Genomic DNA, 26,020 nt, shown 5'->3' with positions numbered 1-26,020 from the left:
TCATATAATCTAGAGCATGTTCGATGAAAGCCATGACACTCCAGGTCCTTGGTGGATTATTATTTCAAGGAGAAGAGCTGTCACATCCTAATCCTCTCATGCAGTACTGCTTACATGCTTAGCATCTTTACATTTGCATTTGTAACATGTTGCTACTTATCCATGATGAGAAAAGTTAGGCTCCGTCAGTGCAGTGAGGCTGTGATAACCTTGCCTGGGGAAGGATATTGACCTGTTTCATTTGTTCATCTTACTTTACAAAGCCTTATAAATTGTATAGAGTGAAGTAAAAACAGTCTCATGATAAAGTAGAAAATTTAATATGTGAATCTAATATGAAAATATAAAGTGACATTTGTACTGGTGAGTCAGAGAAGGTCTCTGTTATAATATAACTGTCTGTAGAGTATGTAGAGAGTATGGAAAGTATGTAGAGAGACAGAGTGCTTCCAGCATAAGGCTCTGTTCATTTGACTGAATGCACAGTCCCTCTCTGCCATCTTGGAAGAGTGACTATGCATGGCAGGACTGACCTATTGGTGAGGATGAATGAACATTATAGCCTGTATTCACCCAAAAATGTTTTTAAAAGGCTGCTGAATATGGTTTGGTTCTGTATCTAATAGAGCTTCCATAGCTTGGCATCCCCAGAGCCTTTTGTCAGCTGGATAGGCTGGGGTGATCTAGATGAAAATTCTTAGTTAGCACTGTTGTCTTATTGCTAACATTAGCAGTAATCTGAAGCAGCTACAGTCAGTGGACTTGATTATACCAGAGGAAAATGTGGTCCTCAAATGGTAGGAGGATCACCCAAAATAGAGTTTGCCATTTTCAGAAATCTAATTTAGGAAATGAAGAACTTTATGGAATGAAATGCTCTCTTTATGCATGGAATACCTACAGCAAAGGCAACACCAATACAGACTTCCCTGCACTGACCCATGAGTATGCTTCAATCAAATGTAAGCAGGACCTCCTCTAAGCGTGAGAGAGTAGTTCAGTTTCCATACTCATTAAAATCTTTGGCACACTACTGAGATTGCCAGTAGGGGTGTGACTTAGTGCCAGTTAGAGAGTTTGTATTTGTGAAATAGATACTTATGAACTACAAATTGGACTAAGACCAGCTGAGTTCAGATATGCCATCAAACGACTATCAGCCACTTTCACTCACTATTGACCTGAAGCTGTTGGAAACCCATTATCTAGAAGTGAAAGGACCTTTATTTCATTGCCATCCAGTCACCCACAGTGAGTTTTTTTTACCAACACTTTCTCTTTTAAATGAACAGGAAGATATCAAATAATTTTAACTTTCCCTCTCATCTAGTATCAATGTGAGTTAAAACAATGACCTTGGTTTTATTATAAAGAACAAAGATAGATGCTCCCCCTCAATCGCAAATAACCAAGATGACCAAAAAACATTTTTGAATGTTGATGTCAATATATACACTTCATCAACAAATATGTGCAGTAGACTTTAGTCATAAATATTATTATTGAAATGTTAGATGTAGAGGAAAGAATAGTTTCCATGTTTGACATTGTTTTTCTCCTCTCTTGTATCTATGAGATGTCCAATCTAATCCAATTTCTTAGATAAAACTCACATAGCTGTGTTAGATACCAGAATTAAGCCTAATGCATTGCACACTCCTCTGAATAATTACAGGTTTTAAAAAGGTCTTTAAAAATGGTAAAATGGACATGTCATGCAGTTAATCAATCAGTGCAATCCCTGATTAAGATGCAAATTCTAAAAGTTCAGAAAACTTCTTACTAGTTCCACAAGTGCACCCTATTTTTGGAGATGAATAATCTGTCTTTTTTTGTTGTTTCTGTTAAGTGAAAATGTCACTGTACATGAGTTTCACTCCAACAGCCTTCATAAACTCAAGTCAACAATTATATGTTCAAATATCTGTGTGTTTCCTTTAAAACTGGAAGCAAAGAAAAAATCTCTTCGATCCGTTGACACAGCTGTGAAAGAGCGAGGTGCCTGCACGTAGATTTCTTTAAATATTCTGAAGAGGTTCTTCTCGTTATCCCACTGGTATATCTGTGAGAAGGTGTAGTCACTTCCCAGAGCTAGGTAGTGATTATTCTTAAAGGAGAAAGGCTGCAGTGTCATTGCCCCTCGAGATGGGAGAGCCTGTATCTCCACAAACTGCTTGCTATTCCACTTCATCACTCTGGAGTCACCAATAAATCTTGTGAGCGTAATGTAGAGGCTGTTTTGCATCCTAAAGCTCTTCACAGCCAAGACATCCTCCATGTTGGGGATTTCACTGTGTGGGACAAACTTTTTTGAATTTTTGTTCCACTGAAGTATAATAGGAACCTGTGAACGACTTGACAGGATTAAATGAGATTTTCCATCTATATCAACAAACTCAGCATCTGTGTCCCTGAACCACTCATGCAGAGACTGGTAAGAGTAGAATCCTTTGCTATTCCATTTATAAACTGTTGACAGACCAGCTTTAGAGCTATCTGCTATGACAAAAAACTTTTCGCTGTCTATCTGAAACAACTCTATATCATTTGGCTTGGAAATGCGTGAGACTTCGATGTCCTGGAATTTGACAAACTTTGTCCAGCTTTCATCATACTTGTAGATGTGCGAGCCACCGAAGAGCTGTGCCACCACCACAAAGACCTGGTCATCAATCAGGATTGCTTTGCATCCCACAATGGACTGACCTGTTGCTCAAACAAAAAGCAAAAATACTAGTACAGTACAATTCAACCACTCAAACAAAAAGCGAAATTTACTAAATTCCCTCCTTCTTTATCCCTCATTTTGTTGTCACTGCTACCAGTTTCTTTCCATGTTCTACATGGCAGCATGAGGCAATGCTTTCATTCATACTGCATGAGGCATATCACATTTTTTGGTCCAGCAACAGGTGAGGAAAGATCACCTCAGATATTAAGGAACAGCAGGGTTCTCAAGTCATGCAAGGGTGATATATCCTGAAATGCAAATTCATTTTTAGCCAGAATTCCACTTTTTCCTCTTGTCCAAACACCTCCCTAACTCCCTCTTCCCCATCATATCCAACAAACCTAACTGAGCTGGATTTTATCACCTGGAAACAACAAATTTCGAGATTGGTCAGTTCTGGCTCAGCTGGATTGAGGTAATGCATAATGTAGTCCTTAACAACAGGAAGTGGGAATTCTTCCAGTGTAGTGATGTTTGATGTTTCCATTGGAAGCACTGTAGAACCTCCTCTCAGTTAACCAGAGTGAGGTATACTCTCTACCTATTTTTCCAAGAGGGTCTGAATGTGACTTCCATTAATGCCAATGGGAATTATAATGGCTGTATTCTCAGACAGCAAGTTGAGAAAGAGAAAATAATCCAAAAATACAAAACTCAGCTCTACTTTTTTGTTGTTGTTGTATTTGCTAAAACTTTCCAAGTACTTTTCTAGAACTTCCAATTTTTGGAGAAAAGTATGCATCATATACCATGATAATGAGTATGGAATAAATGCTTTACGATTTTCAGTCGCACAGTAGAGCAATGCTGTGTGTAAACTTCTATAGAATGAGTCCAGAAGTTGACCATAATTGAACTCAGAATACTTTGGAATACAGCAATTGCCAGACTGAACCAGACCAGACTGTTGATCCTTATTGATAAATATCAGGGCAGGATACAAAATGCTTGTCAGGAAGGTGACAACCAGACCAATTTGTGGAAGTGCTATACATGGGAAGAAAGGAATTCTTCTCTGGCACATGAGGTTTAAATGAAACTGCACCTATGTGCATGAAACTGACAAAGCAAATATACAAAACACTTGCACTAAAATGACCCTTCCATTGGCATCCTATGTGGGTCCATAGCTCTTACAGATCTGACATGTGCTGTTTTGTTACCCTTCCAGCTCTGATATATGTACTGATATATGTACAGCTGTAAATGTTGTTCGTATTTATATATTCATGAATTAGAATCCTTCTCAATGGCGAGTTGTCAGCTGTGAGACAAGCTTTCCCCCACTTAGACATGTGAATTTGGAACACAGAATTCCCCTTCTCCCCCTACTGTTTCACAATTATTTTTAAAACATTTTTATTCAATATTGTTATGTTGAAAGGTGCTAATGGCTGCCATCAGGGGGTCTTGGATCCAAGACATTTGCAGAACTCATTAAAGCCAATGGGTGTATGAAACACTCTCTGTCTGACTCAACAGAGGGAGCAATAAAGCCCCTCTATGCAGTAAGAACAGCTGCTGACAAGACAGACTACTGCCCAAGGCCATAAGTCCCATGACCAGGGCACAGCTAAGCCAAGGGTTTCCCTGGTTGCCAATCCTGGGGCTAAGATATTGGTTACAGGCTGTGTGTATTGAAGGGGGCAAGTCAGTAGAAGGAACTGTGACAGTGACCCTGAGAGGAAGCATAAAGACAGTTTCTTGGGCACAGAACTTGCTGAAGTGGCAGACTTGGGGATTTCGGAGCAAGGAAATTGCCTGCTGTTGTTTGTTTCCTCTGTATTCAAGAAAGCAACTCTGTGTACATTTTTTGTGAAGAAACAAAAGCACACAAGGATACGCCTGACTCATATTGCTGATTTCTCATCCAAATGGAATCATCCTGCAAGGCCCTGAATTCTGACTAACCATTCAGGCCAAAGGGACAACACGATTTAAATTCGAAAGCAGCTTTCCATTCTTGTCGGGTTATCAAGCCATTCATGTGTAATGCGCCAAATCTGCATTCCTGAAACACAGCTGTTGTTTCAAGGCATGTCAATTGAGCACAATGAAGCGAGCTGGGCCAGTGACATGAAGTCTTTGAAATGTGCACATTTGGAGTGTATTCTGAAGCCCTGTTTTAACATTGTGAAATTCAAGTAGGTAGAAACATTGTTTTGTGAAGGGTTAACAAACGCCCTTCGTACCCTCTCTCCTTATGCCCCTGCTTCTAATCCAGTTTTTTTTCTTGTTAAATTCCTGTGTAAATTCAGCAAAACATAATCACTTATACTTAACTTCAGTATCTTCCTGTACATGCTGTATAAAGCTGTAAAATAACCCTAGGTGGGTAAAGAGGTTTTGGAAGGCTACACCTCCCTAAACAGCGGCCACCAGAAGTTCCCGCTCCATCTCTCCTCCCCGCCCTCGCCCCCCCCCACTCTGCCACAGGCCCCACTCCTGCTCAGCCCCTCCCCTGAGAGGTGGGTGGGCCCTCGAGGGAGGAGTCTCAAGACCCTCTCACCAAATGCGCCGGGATCCTGGCTTGTGCCTGGCCTTTGCAGGGGCTGGCGCTGGGCACTGAGGTGCCACAGGGCATTGGCTGGCTGCGCAGCACCACAGGAGTGTTCTGCATGCTGGAGCTGAAGATTGAGCAGCTCCAGGAGCAGGGAAGTGCTCACTCCCCATCTGGGGAAGTGCTCACTCCCCCGCTCACTCCCCGCTCACTCCAGCGCTCTGATGGTCCCCAGCGCAGGGCATGACCTGCTCCCCGAGCGGCTGCAGTGGGAGAGAACTGGGGGCATGGCAGAGAATCAGCACGGGTAAGTGCTTGCAAATGGTGCTAGAGGTGTCCCGGAGGAAGCACCCTGGGTCAGGGACAGCAGGGAAGGCAAGGGTCGCAGTGGTTTTGCCCCAGGGCAGCTGCAGCATCCCCAGCCTGTTTCTCCCCCCAGATGCACTGGAGCAAAACCACTGTGACTCTTGCCTTCCCCACTGTCCCAGGACAGCCCCCATAGTCAGTCCGTGACCCAGGGCACTTTGGGAGCACCCCGCCTCTGAGACCATTTGCAAGCAGTTACCCATGCTTATTTTCTGCTGCGCCCCCATCTCTCTCCAGCTGCAGCCGCCCAGGGAGCGGGCTGCACCCTGTGCCAGGGTCCCTCGGAGTGCCAGGGCCACCAGGCGGGGAATGGGTGCTTCGCTGCTCCCGGAGCTGCTCGCCTCCAGCATGCGGACACTTCTTTGGCCCTGTGCAGTCAGTCAGTGCCCTGGGCCCCTCAGTGCCAGCACCAGCCCCCACAAAGGCCGGGCACAAGCCAGGCTCTAGGAGTCTTTGGTGAGAAGGTCTTAGAACTTCTCCCTTGAGGCTCCCGCTCGTGCCTCTCAGGGGAGGGGACTGAGCGGGAGTGGGGTCTGGGGTGGAGCAGGGGTGGAGCATGGGCAGGGCTTCAGGGGAGGGAGCCATGGTCTGAGCGGCGGTGCCTCCCTGCCCAGCCTCCCCAAAGGCAGAAGTCATGTGCTGCCCATGAAAATAACTTTGAAGAGAATTCCCCCGCATCCTTTCTAAAGGGAAATATTTTATTTCTGCAACAGCAAAATAAAAAAAACTAAATCAAATTTATCAAAATACTCCTCTCCCTTATGACTGTGCAGTCCCATTGATTTCAGTGGGGTTGCAGAGGTATAACAGAACAGAGTTTGGGGCTCTGCATTTATTTGCCGGTGTGGTAGTTCGTACCTTTGAAGGTCAGCATGAAGGCAAGATGTACATCCCTGAGCATTAACAAGTACATGATGCCAACTTAACCCTAATGGTTAATCTTCTAGGTGAACTGTACATGGAAGAGCCAGATAGTGCATCAAGAAGATTAGTTTGGGATTTCACACTCTCTAGATCTAATGAATGCTGTTAGAATGGAAGACTTCAAAAAGGATAGGTACTTCAAACATTTTACTGAATTAATATTGTGCCTACATAATCTGCCTCCGGTGGGGTCCTTATACCATCCTCTGAAGCATGTAGTGCTGGCCAGTCTCCAAGTCAGGAGACTGGACTAGATGGACCTTGGGTCTGACCGCATATGGCAGTTCCCATGTTCCTGAACACAAGGTCCCTATCTTGCAAGCTGTTCTACAAGGACAACCCCTGTGTGGAGGTCCCACTATCTTCAGAGGGGCTTGTGGGGATGTAAGGGTCCACTCAAGAAGAACAATTTACAGGAGCAAAACCCATCCCTGTCTACCCTGTCCTTTACTAAAGGCTAAATATCACAGAGACAAATGCCAAGTTTGTGTAATCTGTTATGGTAAGAGCTGTATCCTACTAGAAAGATGGGGCACTCTGAGCAATCGGTCTAGTCCACATTATGGTCTTGATCCACTGACTTCAATGTGGGGGTTCAACAATGGTGGAATGATAACAGGATATAGCATCAAGTGGTCACTCCATAAGGCATCGGTGAATTCCGTATCCCAACTCTTCCCTTCTCCCATTACACACTGATGATACAACCAGTTCATGAATAAATCCGATATAGTCCTGTGTGTACCTGTGATGTTGTCATAACTTCTGAAATTCATTTCAATGTGATCCCATTCCAGTACCATGCAGTTCTCCATACTAGGCTGTGCGATGGCTACGTACACATCATTCTTAGAGTTGAATGTATCCACTGAAACTGACTGGTACGGCAAAATCTGATGAACAACAAAATCTAGAAACAGACATTAAAAAAAATTACAATAAATCCCCAGTTGAAAACACAAAATAGTTGACACATGGTTCGTGTTTTCTAATCAATACGATTAGAAACTATTTTAGGATTAAGACCTCTGGCTTTAGGATTAAGTTTGTAACAGCCCTAACACAGCGAGTGTCAGTGAGTGACAATGAGGCATGCAGCAATAGGAGGGAATAGTTTGGTCCTCTGTGCAGTGTAAATTTCTCTTCAGAAATGCAATTCACAAGAAGATAAATACATGTCATTGGTGTTAGTGGCAAAATCTGCATTCTCTCTTGCCTGATAGCTATGAAATCAGACCACTGTCTTGCCTAGAAAGAAAGCTAGAAATTGTACTATATAGGAGTACTGTATATGATTAGAACGTAAAGTGTGAAATCCTGGCACCACTGAAGTCATGGGAATTTTGCCATTGACTTCGACTGAGTTAGGATTTCATCCAAAAAAACCAAGACTCCAAGTTCAACAGTAACTTTTAATATGTGGTCACTTATTGCTACGCACTGCGTTTTACACATATGCAATAACGAGATTTTTTTTTTTAATCTGAAGCTGGAATTGAGCCCATAGTCTGCATTTGCAAACTGTTATTTATTCAACATAGACATTTTTGCACATTTCAAATTAAAGCAGAGAGAAAGTGAATTCCATTGTACACTTGCCTTGGGATAACCCCATCCCAGCTACCCCACACCTGCAATGACAGAAATGTATGGCAGGAAGGGGCCTTGAAAGGTCATCAAGTCCAGCACCCTGTGCCAAGGCAGGACCAATGGAACTAATGGAACTTTGAATAAAAAAAAACTGAATAAAAGTAACATTTAAAGGGACACTCTGAAGCATATTAGGTTTAAAGTTTGGCCTATCTTAATGTTATCATCTATTGGAAAACCTAATCTGGCCTCTAAAGATGAAGTTTCCAAAGCACCTAAGCAAGTTGCATGTCCAACTCCCAAGTGCATCCTTAAGTCTCTTTTGAAAATCCCAGCCTATGTCAATTTTATTCTAAAATTGAGCCTACAGCTGATTTTATATGTTGCAAAGCAGGAGACTCAGGTCTGAATCTGATACTTGTTTTGTAGTAATAGTAAGGTGGAGGGTCAGAGCAGGTGACTGTTATGAGGAAAAGAGACTTAGGGTGACACCTGTTAGCTAGTGAAGAGCAGCATTAATAGAGCTCTGAAGGGAGCTCAGGTCTAGATTGGGGGACACAAGTGCTGTATACAAATAGGGGAAAAGATGTATGTGGGAGAAGATGCGTCTTTCATTAAGATGAAGATTCATCTCAGACCCACAGCGACCATTATGTCCGAGGCTCCCTATGCCACGCTGTACATGCTAACTTTTCCTATTTAGGAAGGGCCTGATGGCCCATGAATTTTAGCAATATTTAAATCACTCTGACTCTTAAAAAGACTCTTGCCCAGTTCTGTGCACTTCAGTGGTGGTTAAAGGCGTGTACCTATTTCCTCTCCAAAGTAACTATTAATTGCTTCCAAAAGCTGGCCTTTACCTCTATGCACACTTGAAAGGCCCACCCTGGGGGAATCATACTGCAGACAACAATTAAATAAACAGAAAATCTACCACACCACAGATAAAAAAAGAAAATAGTCACCATTTTTCTGGTGACTACGAACAGCAAAGCGTGAGTTTTTGCAGCAAGCTCTCCTGCAACACTGAAAGAGCAGATCCTATTTCCAAACCCATGTTTATTTGTGCTGATAATATTAATGATGCTGGTGTGAAAACAAGTACATTTAGAAAGCAAGGGTGTTGTTATCTTCAATTTCATTGGGAACATTAAAGGATTGGAGAAAATTGGTACATAAAATATATGGAGAGTAAAAATAAACGAAAGCATAAAAATGTAGTTAAGGATGAAACAGTAACTCTAGCTCTTACTTTTAAACATGTATTTAAAGTTTGTGTGTCACAGTGGGGCACTGGCCCGTTAAGAAAGAAGAGGCCATTGTACCTGTGTCTCATCAGCTGCTTCCCAGCTGGGGTTAAGAGATGGTACCTGAGCCATACACATGGGGAGACACTGGCAGGTGAGAGCTGTCTGGGAGTTAGGGGATTGGCAGGTGAGAGTTGCCAAAGATCAGGAGACTGGAGGTCTCCGAGGAAACCTGCAGAAAGCTATGCAGGACCTCTCTGGAAAGAGGAAGGAATTGCCAGGAAGCCAGTGCAGGGGTTAGAGAGGGCTGAAGGCCCAATCTGAAGTTGGAATTGAGCCCATAGTCTGCATTTGCAATCTGTTATTCATTCAACATGGACAGGGAGATGCCTGCTGGTTCTCTGAGCTGGAGAGCTGAAGCTGGAGGCCAGTGAGGCGTAGTGAGAGATGCCGCAGCAACGCTTTGGAGGTGAGTGCGGTGAGGGGTGCTGGAACTGCAGAGAGCCTAAATGTTGTGACAGGTGCTGGGGGTACATCTTGATAGACTGTTCGGGACTTGATTTGTTATGGGACATTATCTGTAATAAATTATCTGTTATAAATTAACCTTACAGGCACATTGGTCATGCTGAGGCCTGACGCTCAAGGGTGCCCCAGATAAGGCCGCTATATCACAATGGGATACAAAAGAGGGGGGAAATTAAATGAAATGGTATTTGTCAGGACATCACAACAGTTTTGAAACAGTCTCAGGGCAAATGTATGAAATTGCTGAATTAAGACAAACCTGTCCATTGGCATCATATGGTCCACAACTTGTTCAGAAATGATACTATATTGACAAAGCTATTTTGACTCACACCTAACACCGGGTTTATTATGTCACTGGATCAGTAACAGTGAAAAATTACTGATCAAACTCCCACTGAATCAACAGATAAATAGGTCACAGTAACACAATATTTTTACCACATATTTAAAAAAGACCGTCCATTGTAGTTGGTACGGAGTTACGCAGTAAAAACTGATGCTGACTTCTGTCCTCAAACTTTGACTTTATGGGTTGATTTGCATTTTCACTAAGGCCCCTTTATACCACTCTACAGTAAAGAGGCCATAAAGTGGACATAAGGGTTTATTCACATAGGGACACTCAGGGCTCATTTAGGGCAAAGTGCAATAGAGGGGTGTGATTTGTAAAGCATTCCAACGTGTTGCACTCTAACAGGTATGTATAGACGCTGTTGACTTGCTCAAGAATGATACACACATTAATGTGAACCAGGTACATTTCAGAGCATGCCAGCAGGGTCTACATGAGGGAGTTAGAGTGTAGCATATTAGAGAGCTTTATAGATCTCACCTCTCTAGTGTGCTTTGCCACATCATGTAGACAAGCCCTCAGGAAAATTAATCCAAATTAACTAAAGATGTGAATTTAAAGCAGATTAGTTAAAATGACTTAAACCTCTGTGTGGACAACCTCTTTCCGAATTAAAGTGTCCGTAATTTGATTTCTTTTAAATTAATTACATTAGGTTAAACAGACTAAAGACCACTTTAATTCTGAATGACACACAGGGGTTTAATATAGTTTAACTAGCCCACTTTAAATTAGCACTTTTCATTAATTTGGATTAGTTTTCTGGATTATTCCCATGTAGACAGGCCCACTTTAAGTTCTCTTTACATTGCCAGATGTGCACCCACTTTAAGACCTTTCTATGCCGCCAGAGATGTGTAAAAGGACCTTCGTGTAAAGCGGGCCGTATAAAAATAAGCTTTAACAAAACTTGGAAACAGTCTTTAAAAATAAACAAGCATTGCTTTGCAGTTTTTGCAACCAAACCTCTGCAGCCTCGGGCCTTTGTAGGAGAACTTGAAAGTAAAATTGAAAAGTAGAAATTAGGAGCAAAAGTGAAATAGATTAATCTATTTTCATGGTCCAAACTGTGAGACATGCAAAAACTAACATGATAAAAAAGTTAAAAGTAAATTAGATTGTTAAAAAATTAGGGCTATCAAACGATTTTTAAAAAGTAGTCACGATTAATCTGTTTCAATCGCACTATTAAACAATAATAGAATACCATTTATTTAAATATTTTTGGATGTTGGGGGGAAGTGTGTGTGTGTGTGTGTGTGTGTGTGTGTGTGTGTGTGTGAGAAAGAGAGAGAGAGAGAGAGAGAGAGATAACGAGAGTGACAGAGAGTGTATGTGTGAGAGAGAGACAGTGTGTCTGTGTTGGGGGAAGTGTGTGTGTATGTGTGTGTGTGTGTGAGAAAGAGAGAGAGAGTGTGTTTTGGTGGATGTGATTGACAGCGTGCTCTCTTTAAGCAGAGAACTCACCAGACTGAAAGCTTGTTCAGACAGCAGCAGCCGCCAGCAACTCCCATTCTTGACCCAGAGGGCAGCACCACAGACCGGCTCCCTGTCCCGCCACCCTGGCTCAGCAGAGATGGGATACATGGGCGGGGGCGGGGAGGAGAATGGGGATACCCTGACATCAGCTCCTCCCCACTCTGCACAACAGGGGCAGCTTGGCCAGAGCCAGCTCCAAGGTGGGGGGCGGGATGCAGGAGGGTAGGAGCAGCAGGTGGCTGTAGATGGCAGCAGAACAGTGGGAGGAAGAGAGGCACCCTGAGCATGGAGCCCAGGGTGATGGTCCACCTGCCCTCCCTAAGGCTAACACGGGCCCCCTCCCACACACATACCCATGGGGGTTACAGCCTGGCCCCAGTAAAGTGTACCTTTTTCCCCCTCCCATGTGGGGGCCCTGGGAGCAGGGCAGTGAGAGAAGGGGCACTCCTGCCCTGGAGGCATGCAGCAGCACCCTCTGAGCATGGTGCCCTGGTGTGTGATAATGCTCGTTTAAAAAAAAAAAAGCACTACTTTGTTTTGAGTTAATTGCATAAGTTAACTGAGATTAATTGACAGCCCCAGTTAAAAATATTTCAGTTTTAATAATCAATTGTGTTAAAGAGTGTTTTTTAATTTTGTATCATCCCTTTGCTTCACTCCTGTTCTTCTGTTCACCAGATCTGCTATGCCAGTGGAGCCACTGAGATGCAAATCTTACTAAACAAATTCCTGTTGAAATCAAAGGTATTTTGAAAGTTACACTTATTATACATGTAATGCTTGATTGAAGAGTATAACACGTTGAAAAGTCTGGTAAACCATGCATGAGAGGGAAAGATGATATTGAAGATAATGTGAACAACTTTGTGAATGTGACTTGTACTCAGGGATAGGAACAAAAAGCAGAGTAACCATCTGTCCTTCAATGAGTAGGAGAAGGGAGAAGAATACATTTAGCACTTACACTATGTATTATAATTTCAAATAATTGTACTAACATTAACTTGCAAATTAATTAATCATCACAGAACAAACAAAGGGAAATTGAATAGACGTGCTACAGTGGAACAAGCTATTCTGCAATAGCTTGGACACTCTTATTCTGCCTTTTCCTTATCTTACTTAACACACTTTGGAAATGGATTAAGAAACTAGAAACAAGCACTTTTATTCCACAATTAAAATGTCCATACAGGGAGCTATTCCATAATAGCTACTGCTTTTTAAATTCCGACTCTGCCTTATTCTGGAATAACTTCCCACTGTAGACAAACCTTAATTCTCACTGTACAGATAGTGAAAGTAAGAGCAGACAGACTATGCCATGTGCCTGATGCCACAGACAGAGTCAAGGCAGAGTATGGATTAGAGCTCAGATGTAGCGCACTATGCTGCCTCAGCCATGGTGCACTCCCTGAATAATTTTTTCTCTATTCCAGAAACTGTTTTCTCATAAAGACTGTACCCCTCCAAACATCTTTTAAGGAGGCCCTATGTCAACGGCTCCACCTTTTCTACACTTTGCACTCATGCTGTTATTAAAAAAACTGGAAGGCATGTTGCTGACTGTGCCAGTGTAGGTGAGGTGACATGCTCTTCTTCGTTCAGGTCAACTAGCAACTGATTGCCTGGGGGAATTTGAAAATATCCTATACTCCCCTGTGTCAACACTTCTCTGACTGCACTTTCACAAGTATACAAGCAGTCAGTCATTACACCACATAAAACCCTAGCCTCTAACATAATCCCTAGAGCATATGGGGTCAGATTTATCCCCAGTGTAACTTCATTTACACCAGGCCTCTGAAGTTACAGCAGGAATGAATTTTGCCTATGCCAACTGCACAGTTACACATATACCATCATACATATACAGAGAGAGTAGGTCTAAACCAAATCCACAGCTAAGACAACGAGAGTTCTGTGGCACTTTAAAGACTAACACATTTAACATAAACTGTCTAAAAATATTAAATTTGTTAGTCTTTAAAGTGCCACAGAACTCTCGTTGTCTTTCCTGTATACAGACTAACACGGCTATCCCGCTAGAACAAATCCACAGCTGTTGTAGATCAGGATAGCTCTGAAGATCTGGCTGTTAAGGTTTACACAGCTCTAAGACAGTGCTTGTGTGACAGTAACCTTTTAATGAATGCTGATTGAGGCAAATTAAACTTTGTGTTTTAGCATCATTGTGGATCAGCAGACACAGTAATGGAGATTTCTGGTACAGTCACAGCAATTTCAGTGTTCTGTTTTTGACATCAGTTTGTCTACATAAGGAATTATCATTTTTCACCTCTGCTGCTTCTCCTGACATACCGTGGAGCTTTAATTTAGAGTTTATTCTTTTTTACTTTTGATATATCCATGCCTTGGCTTGGAAGCTTATCTTTACTATACTGGCAATCAATTTTTATGTTGTCTCTTACACAAGATTTTAAGAGCTCTATTGCATTCCTGATAGCTTGCTTTTGTAGAGTTGGGAACTCAAATACCTTTAGCATGACTGCCATTCCTTCAGGTGAAAGAGAGAAGGTAGATGAGGTAATATCTTTTACTGGACCAACTTCTTTCAGGTGCAATTTGCTCTCATTATATACAAGAACAACTTAACATTAGTGGCTGATGTTCTTAATACAGTAAGATTATATTCAAACACAGATAATTGATGGTTATGTTTGGTCTGTAATTCTCTTCTGACAGTCAGAACTTCATGCAAGTTTGTCTCTACGTCCTTGAGAATGCTTTTTACTATCTAATATAAAACAAATATCAGGTTCCTAAGCTATGCAGTACTAGTATTATCCAATATTTCTCTCCATTCTTATGGATCTATATAACTAAGTGCTGGAAAAACTGCTGACACATACTTGTGATAGTGCTACTAAAACTGTGGCCTAGTGAATGAAGACAACAGGTACAGCGGTATTATTTAGCATTCTGTGAAATGTAGATTGATTTCAGGAAGTTCTTCTGACATAGATACATGGCCTTATTCCTGACAACAGCAAGAGATCTGTGACTGAGAATTGAGTCACAGAGTCATGATGAAATTTTATGGAATTTGAAAGTCATAGCTCTTGTCCCTTTTATCACTTAATCCAAATAAAATCTCATCTACTTACTTTGGCTTTTAATGTAACATTCTCAATGTTTAGGCTTGTTCTGTTATTCTAAAGTGTTTTATATAGAACACTCTTCTCCCTTCTCCTTAAATCATCCTGACATAGAGTCAGAGTTAATATAGAGTTAATCTAAATTTCTAATCTTTAGTCATTTGTATTATGCTTAGAAATATAGATTCTGAATACCTGTAGTGGTGCATTCATAATCAAAACTTGTGACATCATTTAACTTCTTATCCTGATATTCTGCTGGACCAATACAGAGGACATCAGAAACAGTGGAATTTGTCATCTTTAACCACAAAAACAACCACTTGGCTTTGCAGTCACACTCAAATTTATTTCCCCTTAAATCTCTAAAAAAACACACAGAAATAAACATATTTGAAATGGTTGGAAGTAACACGAAAACTGCAGAATTGTTAGCAGCTTGACATTTAATTCAAAAGTAGTTGAATTGTTTTAAATTGATTCTGAACAGAGAATGGAAAAGATTTTCCATTTATTATTCTGGCTGTATTGTTTTTTACACTTCACTCAAGCATTGTTTATAGCAAATACAGACCCCAATCCTAGAACACACATGTGTAACTTTCTGCATGGAATGGGTCTATTCAAGTGCTTCATATTCATAAGCATTAGCAGGATTGGAACCATAATTCACTAAATCCTCACAACTTTTCCCATTGTCCAAGAGCTCCACTGAAATGTCTAGATTCCCTTGCATACCATTCCAGTACACAGGTGCCTGACAGTAACAGTCTTATCAGTGATGTTTCTATGTTACATTGAAACAAAGCATACAGAAACTAATTTCACAAACATCTGAAACATTAACAGTGTATTTAAATTCTTAAAGGGTCACCATCAATGTGAAGTCGAGTCAAGTCCAAAAAATAAGCTATCTGGAGTTCCAGGTACAATTCCTGCTCCTGAGCATCTTGACAATGTTTGTGGCTTTATAATCACATTTCTTACTTTAAAAAAAATGTTTTGCTCTCCCTTGTTGCTGTGTGAAAGACTCTGGCAGACAATAGGGGAAGCTGAGTAATCACAGGAAAAATATTGACTCAACCTGAGTAAAGTGTTGTCAAATACCAAGTGAAAAAATAGGGAAAAATCTTGTTTTATCTAATCTCTTTCAGTAACCGTAATTTTAAGGGCTACTTGTAGCAACAGTAGATTAAAAAATGTTCTCACAAACTGATTTAAATTGATGGTGTCCCTTCAACTCAAGAATTTTCATGAAACATCAGAAAATAAGTAATAATGTGCACTATTGTGATAAATAACAAATGAAATCTAATTTAATCCTACTGAGCAAATAATTTTAAATGAGAAAGCTAATACAACACAATAAGCATTTGTTTGTAGCATGGATTTCAGCTACAAAACAAAAAAAAAATAGAAATTAGAGCACAGATTAATAGAGTCATAATGACAGGCAACCAATAAAAAGTTTTTCATTACTTACAGTTCAATCAGAGAATCTAAATCACTGAAGACATCCCTTGGCAGAGCTTTAATGTGGTTATTAGCCAAAGAACTAGAAAAAAAAGTTAGATCTTAACATAGTTATTATCTTGACTCCTTTCGAGTCTAATGTCACTTGAATAATGATTTGACATCGTCTAATTCCTAGCACTGATAATGACCAATGGGATCATGAATGAATTAAACAAACATTGTGCTTCCATTTTGTGAATCTTTGCTAATGTGTGAGAACAGAAAGTGAAGATGACTAGAAACAAAAGGGAAATTGATCAATCTGTTTTTATTGTCCAAGAGGAATGAAACACACAAACAAGCAGTAAAATGCTAAGAAGTAAACAGAATTTTAACCATAATTGAATATGTAGTATCTAAGGTATTACTAATAAGAACTGCTTGCATAAGTAAAGGTTGCATATTCAGGTTGTGAGTGTGTGTAACTTAGGTGAAAACCCTGCAGTATCGTCAGAACAATTAATATTTTTAAACTTACTAGAAGCCCTGTTGTAACAGTCTGAATTAGCCCATGTGCAGAGATTAAGATGGAAATGTTCTATGCAGCACAAAAACGAGTTTTCTTTAAAGGAGCGAGAGCCTCCACCATTAACAGTAAAAACAATTACAGAAGTGCTTGAGGCATGAGTCTTGGAACATCTGGTTTTATTCAATGTATAAATGCTTTCTAAGAAGTGTTAAAGGACTTACAGGTGAGTCAGATCATGAAGGCCACGGAATGCATTTCTTGAAATGGTTTCTATTTTGTTTCCTTCAATAAATCTATACAGAAAAATAAATATATATTTTAAATTTCTTAATTAACAGTATTAATATTTATGTTTTAACCTGTCACCTCCTAACTTAGTAAGTGTCTGCCTAGGCTCCTTCATATATGAAGCTGAAGAAATCTCAGTAGAACTATTTACATTCCCTTTTCCTCTCTCTTATGGCCAAAGCACAGAAGAAGAAACAGGTGACAGACAGAAGAAGAGAAAGAGTGTAAGGGAAAGAGCTGAAAAGAGAAGAAGGAAAAGCATGGACAATGTGGATAACCTTATTCCCCACTTCTCAACTAGTTAATCATCCTCTGTGGCGTTCTACTGACAGACCTGAGGGGGAGTTGGCAGGGGTTCCACAGTGCTTAGCAGTGCCATTGATATGCTTGGTGGTGTGAAGATAGATTGTAAACTCCTTTGGACAAAGTAAGTTAAGAACAAAACACAGATAGATAGCAGCAGTAGACAGCAGCAGAGAGAGGGAATAGGAAAGGAGTGGGACAAAAGTGAGGACAATAAGATTAACCTATCTACATTTCAGCATCTGGACTGAAATCCTTATAGTCTCCTTGGGGCTACACCTTGTGGGGTCATCACCAGGACTGGCCAGGGAAATTGCAGAATGACTTCCTACATTTAGAGGAACTAAGATGTTGGAGAAATAATTTTGTTTTGGGGTTAGTGTGACACTTTGTACCACAAAGCAGCACACTTGAACACCCATATTCACCATGGTGATATGATTATGATATGTTTTATCCAAAATATGCCTTGTGAGGTATCATTTTAAAAGTCTTGACCTGTTGAACATATCCTATTGGATTGTATGTGCTATCATTATATGTGAGGTTATGAAGTATTGCTGTATATGTTACAGAAATATCCTGTGAGGTTGGGAACACCCACAACCAGTCTTTCAGTTATAACAATGGAGTAGCCAGACAGCATTAAAGGCTCATCAACACCCATCAAGAAAAGAATCCATTATCTGGGGGTATGTCTACACTGATGGTGGCAAAGTCACCGCTGTCTGATCGACCTTTCTGGATTGATTGAGCAGTCAGTGAAGACCCGCTCAATCAATCCAGAAGCTGACGCTGTAAAACCACCTCCTCATGTAGCGTAGTGCTGCGTCTACGGGAACGTGGTTCCCATCGGTGCAGTGCAATGAAAACACCGCGCAGAATGGAAGCATAGCAGTCAATGGGAGTTACGCAAGCTACTATGCATAGCTTACATAACTCACATCGACTGCTGCCGAATCGCCAGGTAAGTGTAGACCAGGCCCCAGAGATTTCTCAGAGGAGGCACATATGCCATAGGGGTGTACAAACCCAGCTCACAGCAAAGATCTTTCCAGCAAGCTGGAAGAAAGTATAAAATAAGGGAAATGACATAATCACTTGGCCTGTCTCACCCTTCCCTTCCCCCATCCAAACACCTGGAAGAAGGACTGGTAGAAATTTTTCAAGACTGAATTGAAGGAGTTTGGTCCCAGACTGGAAAAAGGGTCCAGTCTCTATACTGAGGAACAGAAACCTGCTTGTACCATCTGCTTGATTAAAATCCTGTTTAGTTTGTAGAATTTAGACTGTGAATTTATTTTTATTTCTTTGATCTCTATGCTTGCTACTTACAGTCACTTAAAATCTATCTTTCTGTAGTTAATTAACTGTTTTATATTTTATCTAAAACAGTGTTTTGGTTGAAGGCTTGAAAAATCTCAGTTCAATTTACAAAGGCTGGTGTGTGTCCACTCCACACCAAGGGAGTGGTGAACTTAATGAATTTACACTGCTCAGTCTTCAGACCAGTGCAAGACGATACAGTTCTGGGGTGCAAGGCTGGGGAGCTGGGGAATTGGCTGGAACTCTCTATTGTTGATTCATGAGTGACTGGGAGTCATTCATGTAATTCAGTTGGATGTCTGTGTAAGTGCCGTGCCTATCAGATGTTTGTAACTGGACATCAGCATCACAGTTTTGACAGGCAGCCGTCTGATAGGACAGAGGGCTTAGGAGTCCCACAGTCCAGGTTGCACCCTAGAGACCCTGTCACAGTTAGAGAGCAAAGTCAGCTGCTGTGAGTAGTCACATTGTCCTTGGCTCTTCACTATCTGTCTAGGTTCTTATATTGGTGCCCATCTCTGCAGTAACTGTTCATCTTCATGAAGTCACAGGGACCCCTCTTCACATCAAGAGCATAGATAAGGACATAAGAAAGGAGTCAGTGTACTCCATCAGAAGGTTGTCTCAAGGAATGAATTTAATCTGCACTCCAACAGGCCAGATTGTCCCCAAACACCATACCCAATGCAGCTGGAGCTACTTTCTCATCCTCTCAAGAGACAGAAGGCTTTTCCTGCCTTGCCAAGATCTGTTGCCTCCTCAGTTGGTGTAAATAACCATACCTTCATCAAACTCAATGTTTCAAGAGTGTGAAAGTCAGAGTTGGGACTCAGTAACTGCATGGCCCAATAAAGATAGATTCCTGCATCGTTGAATCATAGAGGTTTAGGGTTAGAAAGGACCGCAAGAGGTCATCTAGTCCAATCTCCTGCTCAAAGCAGGACTAACTCCAACTAAATTATCCCATCCAGGGCTTTGTCAAGCTGGGTCTTAAAATCCTCTAAAGACGGAGATTCCACCACCTTCCTAGATAACTCATTCCAGTGCTTCACCACCCTCCTAGTGAAAAAGTTTTTCCTAATATCCAACCTAGACCTCCCTGCTCTACCCCCTAATCATTTTTATTTCCCTTCACTGGACTCTCTCCAATTTGTCCACATCCTGAACCATCTTTGAAGGTACTCTTCAGTGAGAATGCACCTATCCCTGACCGTATATTAGCCCAGTCCTTTTTCAGAGCTCCTAGGCTTATCTGTTCAGACACTATTAACATAACCTTGTAGTCTTGGCAGTATTTATATATACTGCTCTTTATATATTTGCTCTTAATAGTGTAGACATGATGTAGTTATTTTTAGCGACATTATCTGTTGTGCATAGTCCCTTGGCTGCCCTCCTCCTTGATCACTTATTTTATACACAAAGAAACTTTCTCATTTGTCAGAGGTTTCTTTATTCCCTATTCTGGTCTGGTTTCCGATACAAGGGAGAAATTGAATACTGGCATACTAATGATGCTTAGCATTCATGTGGAGGAAATAGAGCTGTGAAGGTTCAATTTACAAAAGGTGGAGGTGAGGTTACTTGGCAGGAGGAAACATTTTGAAGAATTGGCAGAGATATTGATCACAGCTTCAGCTTTGAGCATCTCTCCGGCAATGGCTAAAGGGGGTTGCAGTCTTGGGGTCTTGTTAGATTTATCTATTTCTTGATAGAATGCCACCTTTGATCAATTGACTAACAGACTCCATCCTTTTCTTTCAAATGTGGGGCCAGGCCACTGCATCTGTCATGACAAACATAGGCTACTGTATCACGCTCTATCTTGGGTTCATCATTAGCACACACGGAAGCTTAAGCCAGCCCACAACAGACCCAGATCTGAAGGTTTGTACAGTTTTTTGCCTTCCACGGGCTTTTTACATTTTGATGCCTCCACCTGTACATCTGATTAATGTCTAGATAGCCACTGCTGCCACTGAAAAATCCAGGTGAAGTAGAATCATGGATTCCAGCATATGTTGTTTACCATATTCCACTATTTCTGGGTCTGTTACTTCTATTGCTGGCTGCTCCTCCATACTATAATATTAGTTCTGAATGCACCGCTTTTAGCAACAACTGCCTACAGACGTATAAAGGCATTAGCAGAGGTTAGCGTTCATGACACTACTCCAGGCAACAATATGATGCTGAGAATCAATAGAAAGGGAAGTTTCTTTCAACACCAAAAAGTTATTGGAGGAGTGTATCTTGTATCCAGAATGTGTTCAGGCTCTACAAACCTGGTTTCAGATACAAAAGCAGATGAGTCTTTGAAAATCCCTTTGAATGTGAAGTGAGGCTAACCAGACAAGCGGATGAATATACTTTCTAAAAAGAGAAAGAAAGGGTAATGAGAAAGAGGAAATGAAGCAGAAATAGAGGGAAGGAGTATACTAAGCTAAGAAGAAAGAGGATGAAGGATAAATGTAATACAGGGGGTGGCAAAGATATAGCCAAGAACGAGTGGGAGGGGAGAATGAAGAAAAAGCGTATCTTGGCTACACCAGGCAGTAACTGTGATACTCTGCATCTCACCTGCTGGGAGTCGTCAGCAAGCCATTATCTACTGATTGAGATTTCAAATTCCTCTACTATACTTTAAAAAAAAATGGAATTGTCCTGCAAATCTAGCACCAGTTCTAGATTGCCAGCCCCCTTTCAATGAATTGTGTCTATACAGAGTCACCCCAGCATGTATGGCACATTGTAAAAATACTCTACAACATCGGAAAAATGATAGGCAGCTGTATGAGACATTTGAACAGAAAATGGAACATACATTCCTCCATTTTCCTTGGCCCTGGTAATCACAGGGAAGACTGTTTCTCCAAGGCAGGACTTTTGGCAACTCATCAGAATAGCTCGATTTATAAAACACTGGCAAATACGTAAAATATAGAACTTACAGATACTCTAGATGGAAGAGACCAGCAAAGGCATCATCTCGTATGATAGTAAATGAGTTAGAGTTCAGCAAGCTGAAAATGGAGAGCAGCCATTAGGAAAGATTCTGAAAACCTGACACACAGGATTATGCCAGTTACATTTATTGACTATCATCAGACTAATCTGACTGACTCAGGTCCATATTATCCCATCAGTGCTGCATGTGGAAAATATTATGGAGTGCTGCTTTAAAAAAATCGATAGCATAATCTGATTCCGGTTAATGTCTTCCTTGCTTTAGAAAGTATGCTCCATGTACCTTGGAGCTCATCTACCTTGGTTGAAAGTCACAGTGGGCTAGATTTTCTGGTGCGCTAAGGCTACCTTGTACCAACTCAGTGGTGAAAAGTGGCCTTAAAGTGGCCAGAGACAATGAGCAGAGAATTCCCCTTATATTCTCTACCGGCTGAGGCAGCTTTGCCTCACCCAAAGAATCTTACATCAGTAGTGTAAGTTAGGAAGCGTTGGAGAGGAGCAACTCTAACTTGTGCCAAGGCTGTGAGGCTGGGGATCAGGGAGCTACAACCAGCTTCAGCTTTGAGGCTCTGCTCAGTGTGGGGTGGAGAATCTGCCCTGTAATGCTTGCATTCAAATGCATATGCAAGTATCTGATCAAAAATATGCTCTCTTTCTTCATCCTGTTCATCTGTATGAAAAGGCAACCTCACTCAAAGGAAAGACTACTTCTATAACCTCATGGGGGCTCTTGGAACTCCCAGCAGCTACAAGTGAACATGTCTGCATTTATCACTTATTATAACCACTTAGTGATCCTCTTTTTGCATAGTTTTAGGCATTTTACTAAAATTAATTTGGAAAGCTAATGAATATGAAATGCAAACTTTCTCAGTGTTCCTAGGTCATTATGCTAATTCTAGACAAACACTCATTAAAATAACCCAAAGAAATCAGAAAGATTGAGATGGCAATTAAAATAAGGCCCAGTATTGCTATTTTACTAACACATTAGAACCAGTACCAAAGGCTGCAACTAGCAATGGTTATTTCAGTTCACACCTTAAGCTACTTCCTTCCTATTTTGAATCATTCAAATTCCTGTGTTTGAAAGGCAAAATTATAGAATACATTAATTAGCAACATTTGACCGGGAGGGGGGGTCCAAGATAAGTGGTTAGTATGGCAATTAGATACCCCTCCCCAATTCTGATCTCCCCAATAACCTCAACAAATTAACCAAGCTGCGGCTCTTCCTCCTCCCCCAATAAACCATCTGACACCCCCATTTTACAAAATCCTCCCCTGGACATCTCACCACTACTCCCCTACAGCCCCTCTCAACATTGCTCTCACCTCAGGACACAGGCCCCTACCTGCCATCTCCTTGAAATCACAGCAGGCCAGGACCTCACTCCCTTTGCCTTGGCCTTCCCTTCCTTGGGACTCCTCACGCTGCTTCTGAGGGGTGGAGGCCGGAGCTCTGCACTGGGGCTGCGTTTGCACTCCTGCTCTCTTGGGGAAGTCTCCTATTGCCCCCAAGAAGGCACTATAGGAGCCTGCTCTGATCTCAGCCTTGCTCTATACTTTCAATGAAGGGAAAAGCTCTTTCCTTCCCCTGAGCGCACTCCACGGCCTTGTCTATAGTGAGAAAAAGCACCATATTAGCAAGCATGTAATACTTAGCACAATGTGAAACATGGTTTTTCCCTTAGCGCACACACAAGTGTTTTCAAATATGGCAGCTGGTTGGTTAACACGTTTTTCTAACTTGATGCATTTTCCCACTATACACAAAGCCATGGGTGCTGCTCTGCTGAAGGTGCTAGGCTCAGCCAGCTCCACCCTTTTCTGGGTGCACTCCATGGCGCTGCACTGAAGGGGATGAAGGCCTCTCCTTGTCCTGTCTTCCCTTCACTCCCCAGTGTCCTCTCCATGGTGCTGCTGGAAAGAAGGGGGAAAACAAAGGCATTTGACATAATTTTAATTGTTTGGTTTTGCTTATTCAGAGAAATAAAGATCAGGGGATTTAAACTAGTGCAGCTTAGCCCCATTAATCCCACATCACCAGACACCACCTAGGGCTATTCTGTGTCAGCTGACTCCAGTTGTAATGTATCTATCTGCTATCTACTTATATGGCACCCATGACTGTAGTGCCGTACAGTCTTTTAATGTATTTGTTCTCACAACACCCTCTAACACCCTCTATTTTCCACAGATTTACTGATGTGGCACTGAGGCACTACTACCAAGAAGATCTAAGTGCCTAAATTCCTTTTGAAAATGAGACGTAGGCTCCTAAATCAGTTCGGCATTGCAATACTAAGCACAGCAACACCTAAATACCAGTAAAAATCTGGGCCAGAGAGACTAAGCAGCTTGACCAATGTCACCCAAGAAGTCTGCAGCAGAGCAGAGAATTGACCATAGGGCTCCCATGTTCGGGCTTAACACCCTAACTGTTCTTCCTACAGAATAGTCCCCACTTCCTAGACAGGTTAGTTGGGAGTGGAACCTGGCAACTCCAAGCCCAATACTTTCCTCTAGGCCCCATTCAACACAACGCAATTTGCTTAGGAGACTTTGAGCTCTTATGGTTAGTACAAACTTCTCCTCTCAAATGTATTTGAATGATCTGAACTCTGACAGTCCTGTCTCCCTAGAAGAGCAAATCACCATTGATATCAATAACTGCCCCACTGTGAACGTCAGATTCACTAGCATAGAATGAACATGATATTGGAGTTAGACCAACCGTGTGACTCCAAGAGGGGAATTCTAGCCTAAACTTTTTTAGTATGGGCCTTAAAAGGAATTTAAAACAGCAGGAAAACATATTGTCTTCATTTAGTAAATTAACAAGCATTTCTTAAACTGTTTTATGCCATATTGTCAATGAAGCAAATTCATCCCTGGTGTATTGTTACACCACTAAAGTCAATGGAGTTACACCAGCGATTAATTTATCCATTATCTTCTCTTCAAAGATACCACGGTGCCCATATCTAGGAAAATATCGGCAAAAGTTTTAGTTAGAGCTGTGTTTTGTTGGGAAGTGCAATACTTACAGCAGCTGCAGGGAGGGCAGATGGGAAAACATTCTGTCCTTGACTTCAGAAAAGGTTCCATTTACCAGGCTTCTGAGAGATAAGAAGCAGGAAAATCCAAGAACTAAACAAGGCTCATTATCATCACTTCCCCTAGCAGCATCCCAATATCCTTCCCATTGGTTGGCCTGGCCCCTTTTTATAATATCCCGACAAATAGGGCCAATATTCATGTTTAAAAGATGTTTAATTCTGCTCCTGTTCCTGCTTCTCCCCACTAAGCTTTGAAAGTTCCCTTTTCACCGTATCCTCACATTAATCTTTAATACCATGCACTTTCAGCCTCTTGGCAACCTCACTCCATGGGGGGGAATGTTTTGTCTGCCCACTTGTATTTTTGGATTTTTACAGAGAAGGAAGAAAGAAAGAAAGAAAGAAAGAAAGAAAAATAAAATTAGTTTGTGTGTTTAACAGGATTAACCCTAACTGGGGTTTAAAAGCTCATGAGATTTAAAAGCAGTGCAAGTTAAATACATCCTCATTTCCAGTTCTACTCACATTAAAAATGCATCTAACTAACTCTCAAGTTCCTGAAGTCTGTGTAGTCTTTTTGCCAAGGTAATAATGCCACATAAGCGAATTACCGGGGAGTAAATCATTCTTTAAATCTCCAGCACTTTAATATGGCCACTTGCCACCTCTCCGGGTACATAAGATTTACACACGGTAAGTACATATATACATCCATTTTCCTTGCTACAGAATGATGTAACCAAGGTTTCTCACTTGAAAAGGTCTTTCAGATATAAAAATCGAACTCCTTCGCAGCTGCATGGCAGTACAATATTTCAGCAATGGAAAGCACAGACACTACCATACACTAATTACATTGCACATTACTGGGATCTTAGCATCCATCAAGAAGCCAGCATCCAGCAGGGAAACTAAAACCCCAACTTATAGAAAAGAAACCCAAACCACAAAGAAGGAATGGAGGGGAGGGGGGGGGGAAGAGGAGAGGAGACCCCCCCCCACCCCACTCCTGCTGCTGCCCAGGAGAACTCTGGTGAAGGGAGGTTTCACTTACAAGGAGCTGATGTCGCTGGGGACGATTCGCGGCACCGCAGGGGATCCCACACAAATGATGGATTCTTTGGTGCAGCTGCATGTGGCAGGGCATCGGACTGGCTTCTTCACCTGTGCACGCTGCAATAGGCATGCCACTGCCAGAACCAAGAGGCAGAGAGAACCACTGCTGCAGCCACTGCCTCGTAGGACAGCCAT

The 26,020-nt window shown here is 41.6% G+C and overlaps 1 protein-coding gene across 1 annotated transcript; it reads right to left on the bottom strand.

Moving 5' to 3' along the window:
* Positions 1-739: 739 nt before the first annotated feature.
* Positions 740-26,020, bottom strand: LGI2 (leucine rich repeat LGI family member 2). Its single transcript, XM_067562545.1, has 8 exons — positions 25,824-26,020; positions 24,758-24,829; positions 21,692-21,763; positions 17,045-17,116; positions 16,323-16,394; positions 15,035-15,204; positions 7,267-7,431; positions 740-2,706 (listed from the first exon to the last, which is right to left on the bottom strand). Exons 1-8 carry the CDS (start codon positions 26,018-26,020, stop codon positions 1,889-1,891), a joined length of 1,638 nt encoding a protein of 545 aa, XP_067418646.1. The 3' UTR covers positions 740-1,888.

The sequence above is a fragment of the Emydura macquarii genome, unplaced genomic scaffold, assembly GCF_026122565.2.
Source record: "Emydura macquarii macquarii isolate MOO-44397 ecotype Brisbane River unplaced genomic scaffold, CSIRO-AGI_Emac_v2 contig_2448, whole genome shotgun sequence".
Taxonomy (NCBI): domain Eukaryota; kingdom Metazoa; phylum Chordata; order Testudines; family Chelidae; genus Emydura; species Emydura macquarii.
This window is presented reverse-complemented; position numbering and strand designations above follow the sequence as displayed.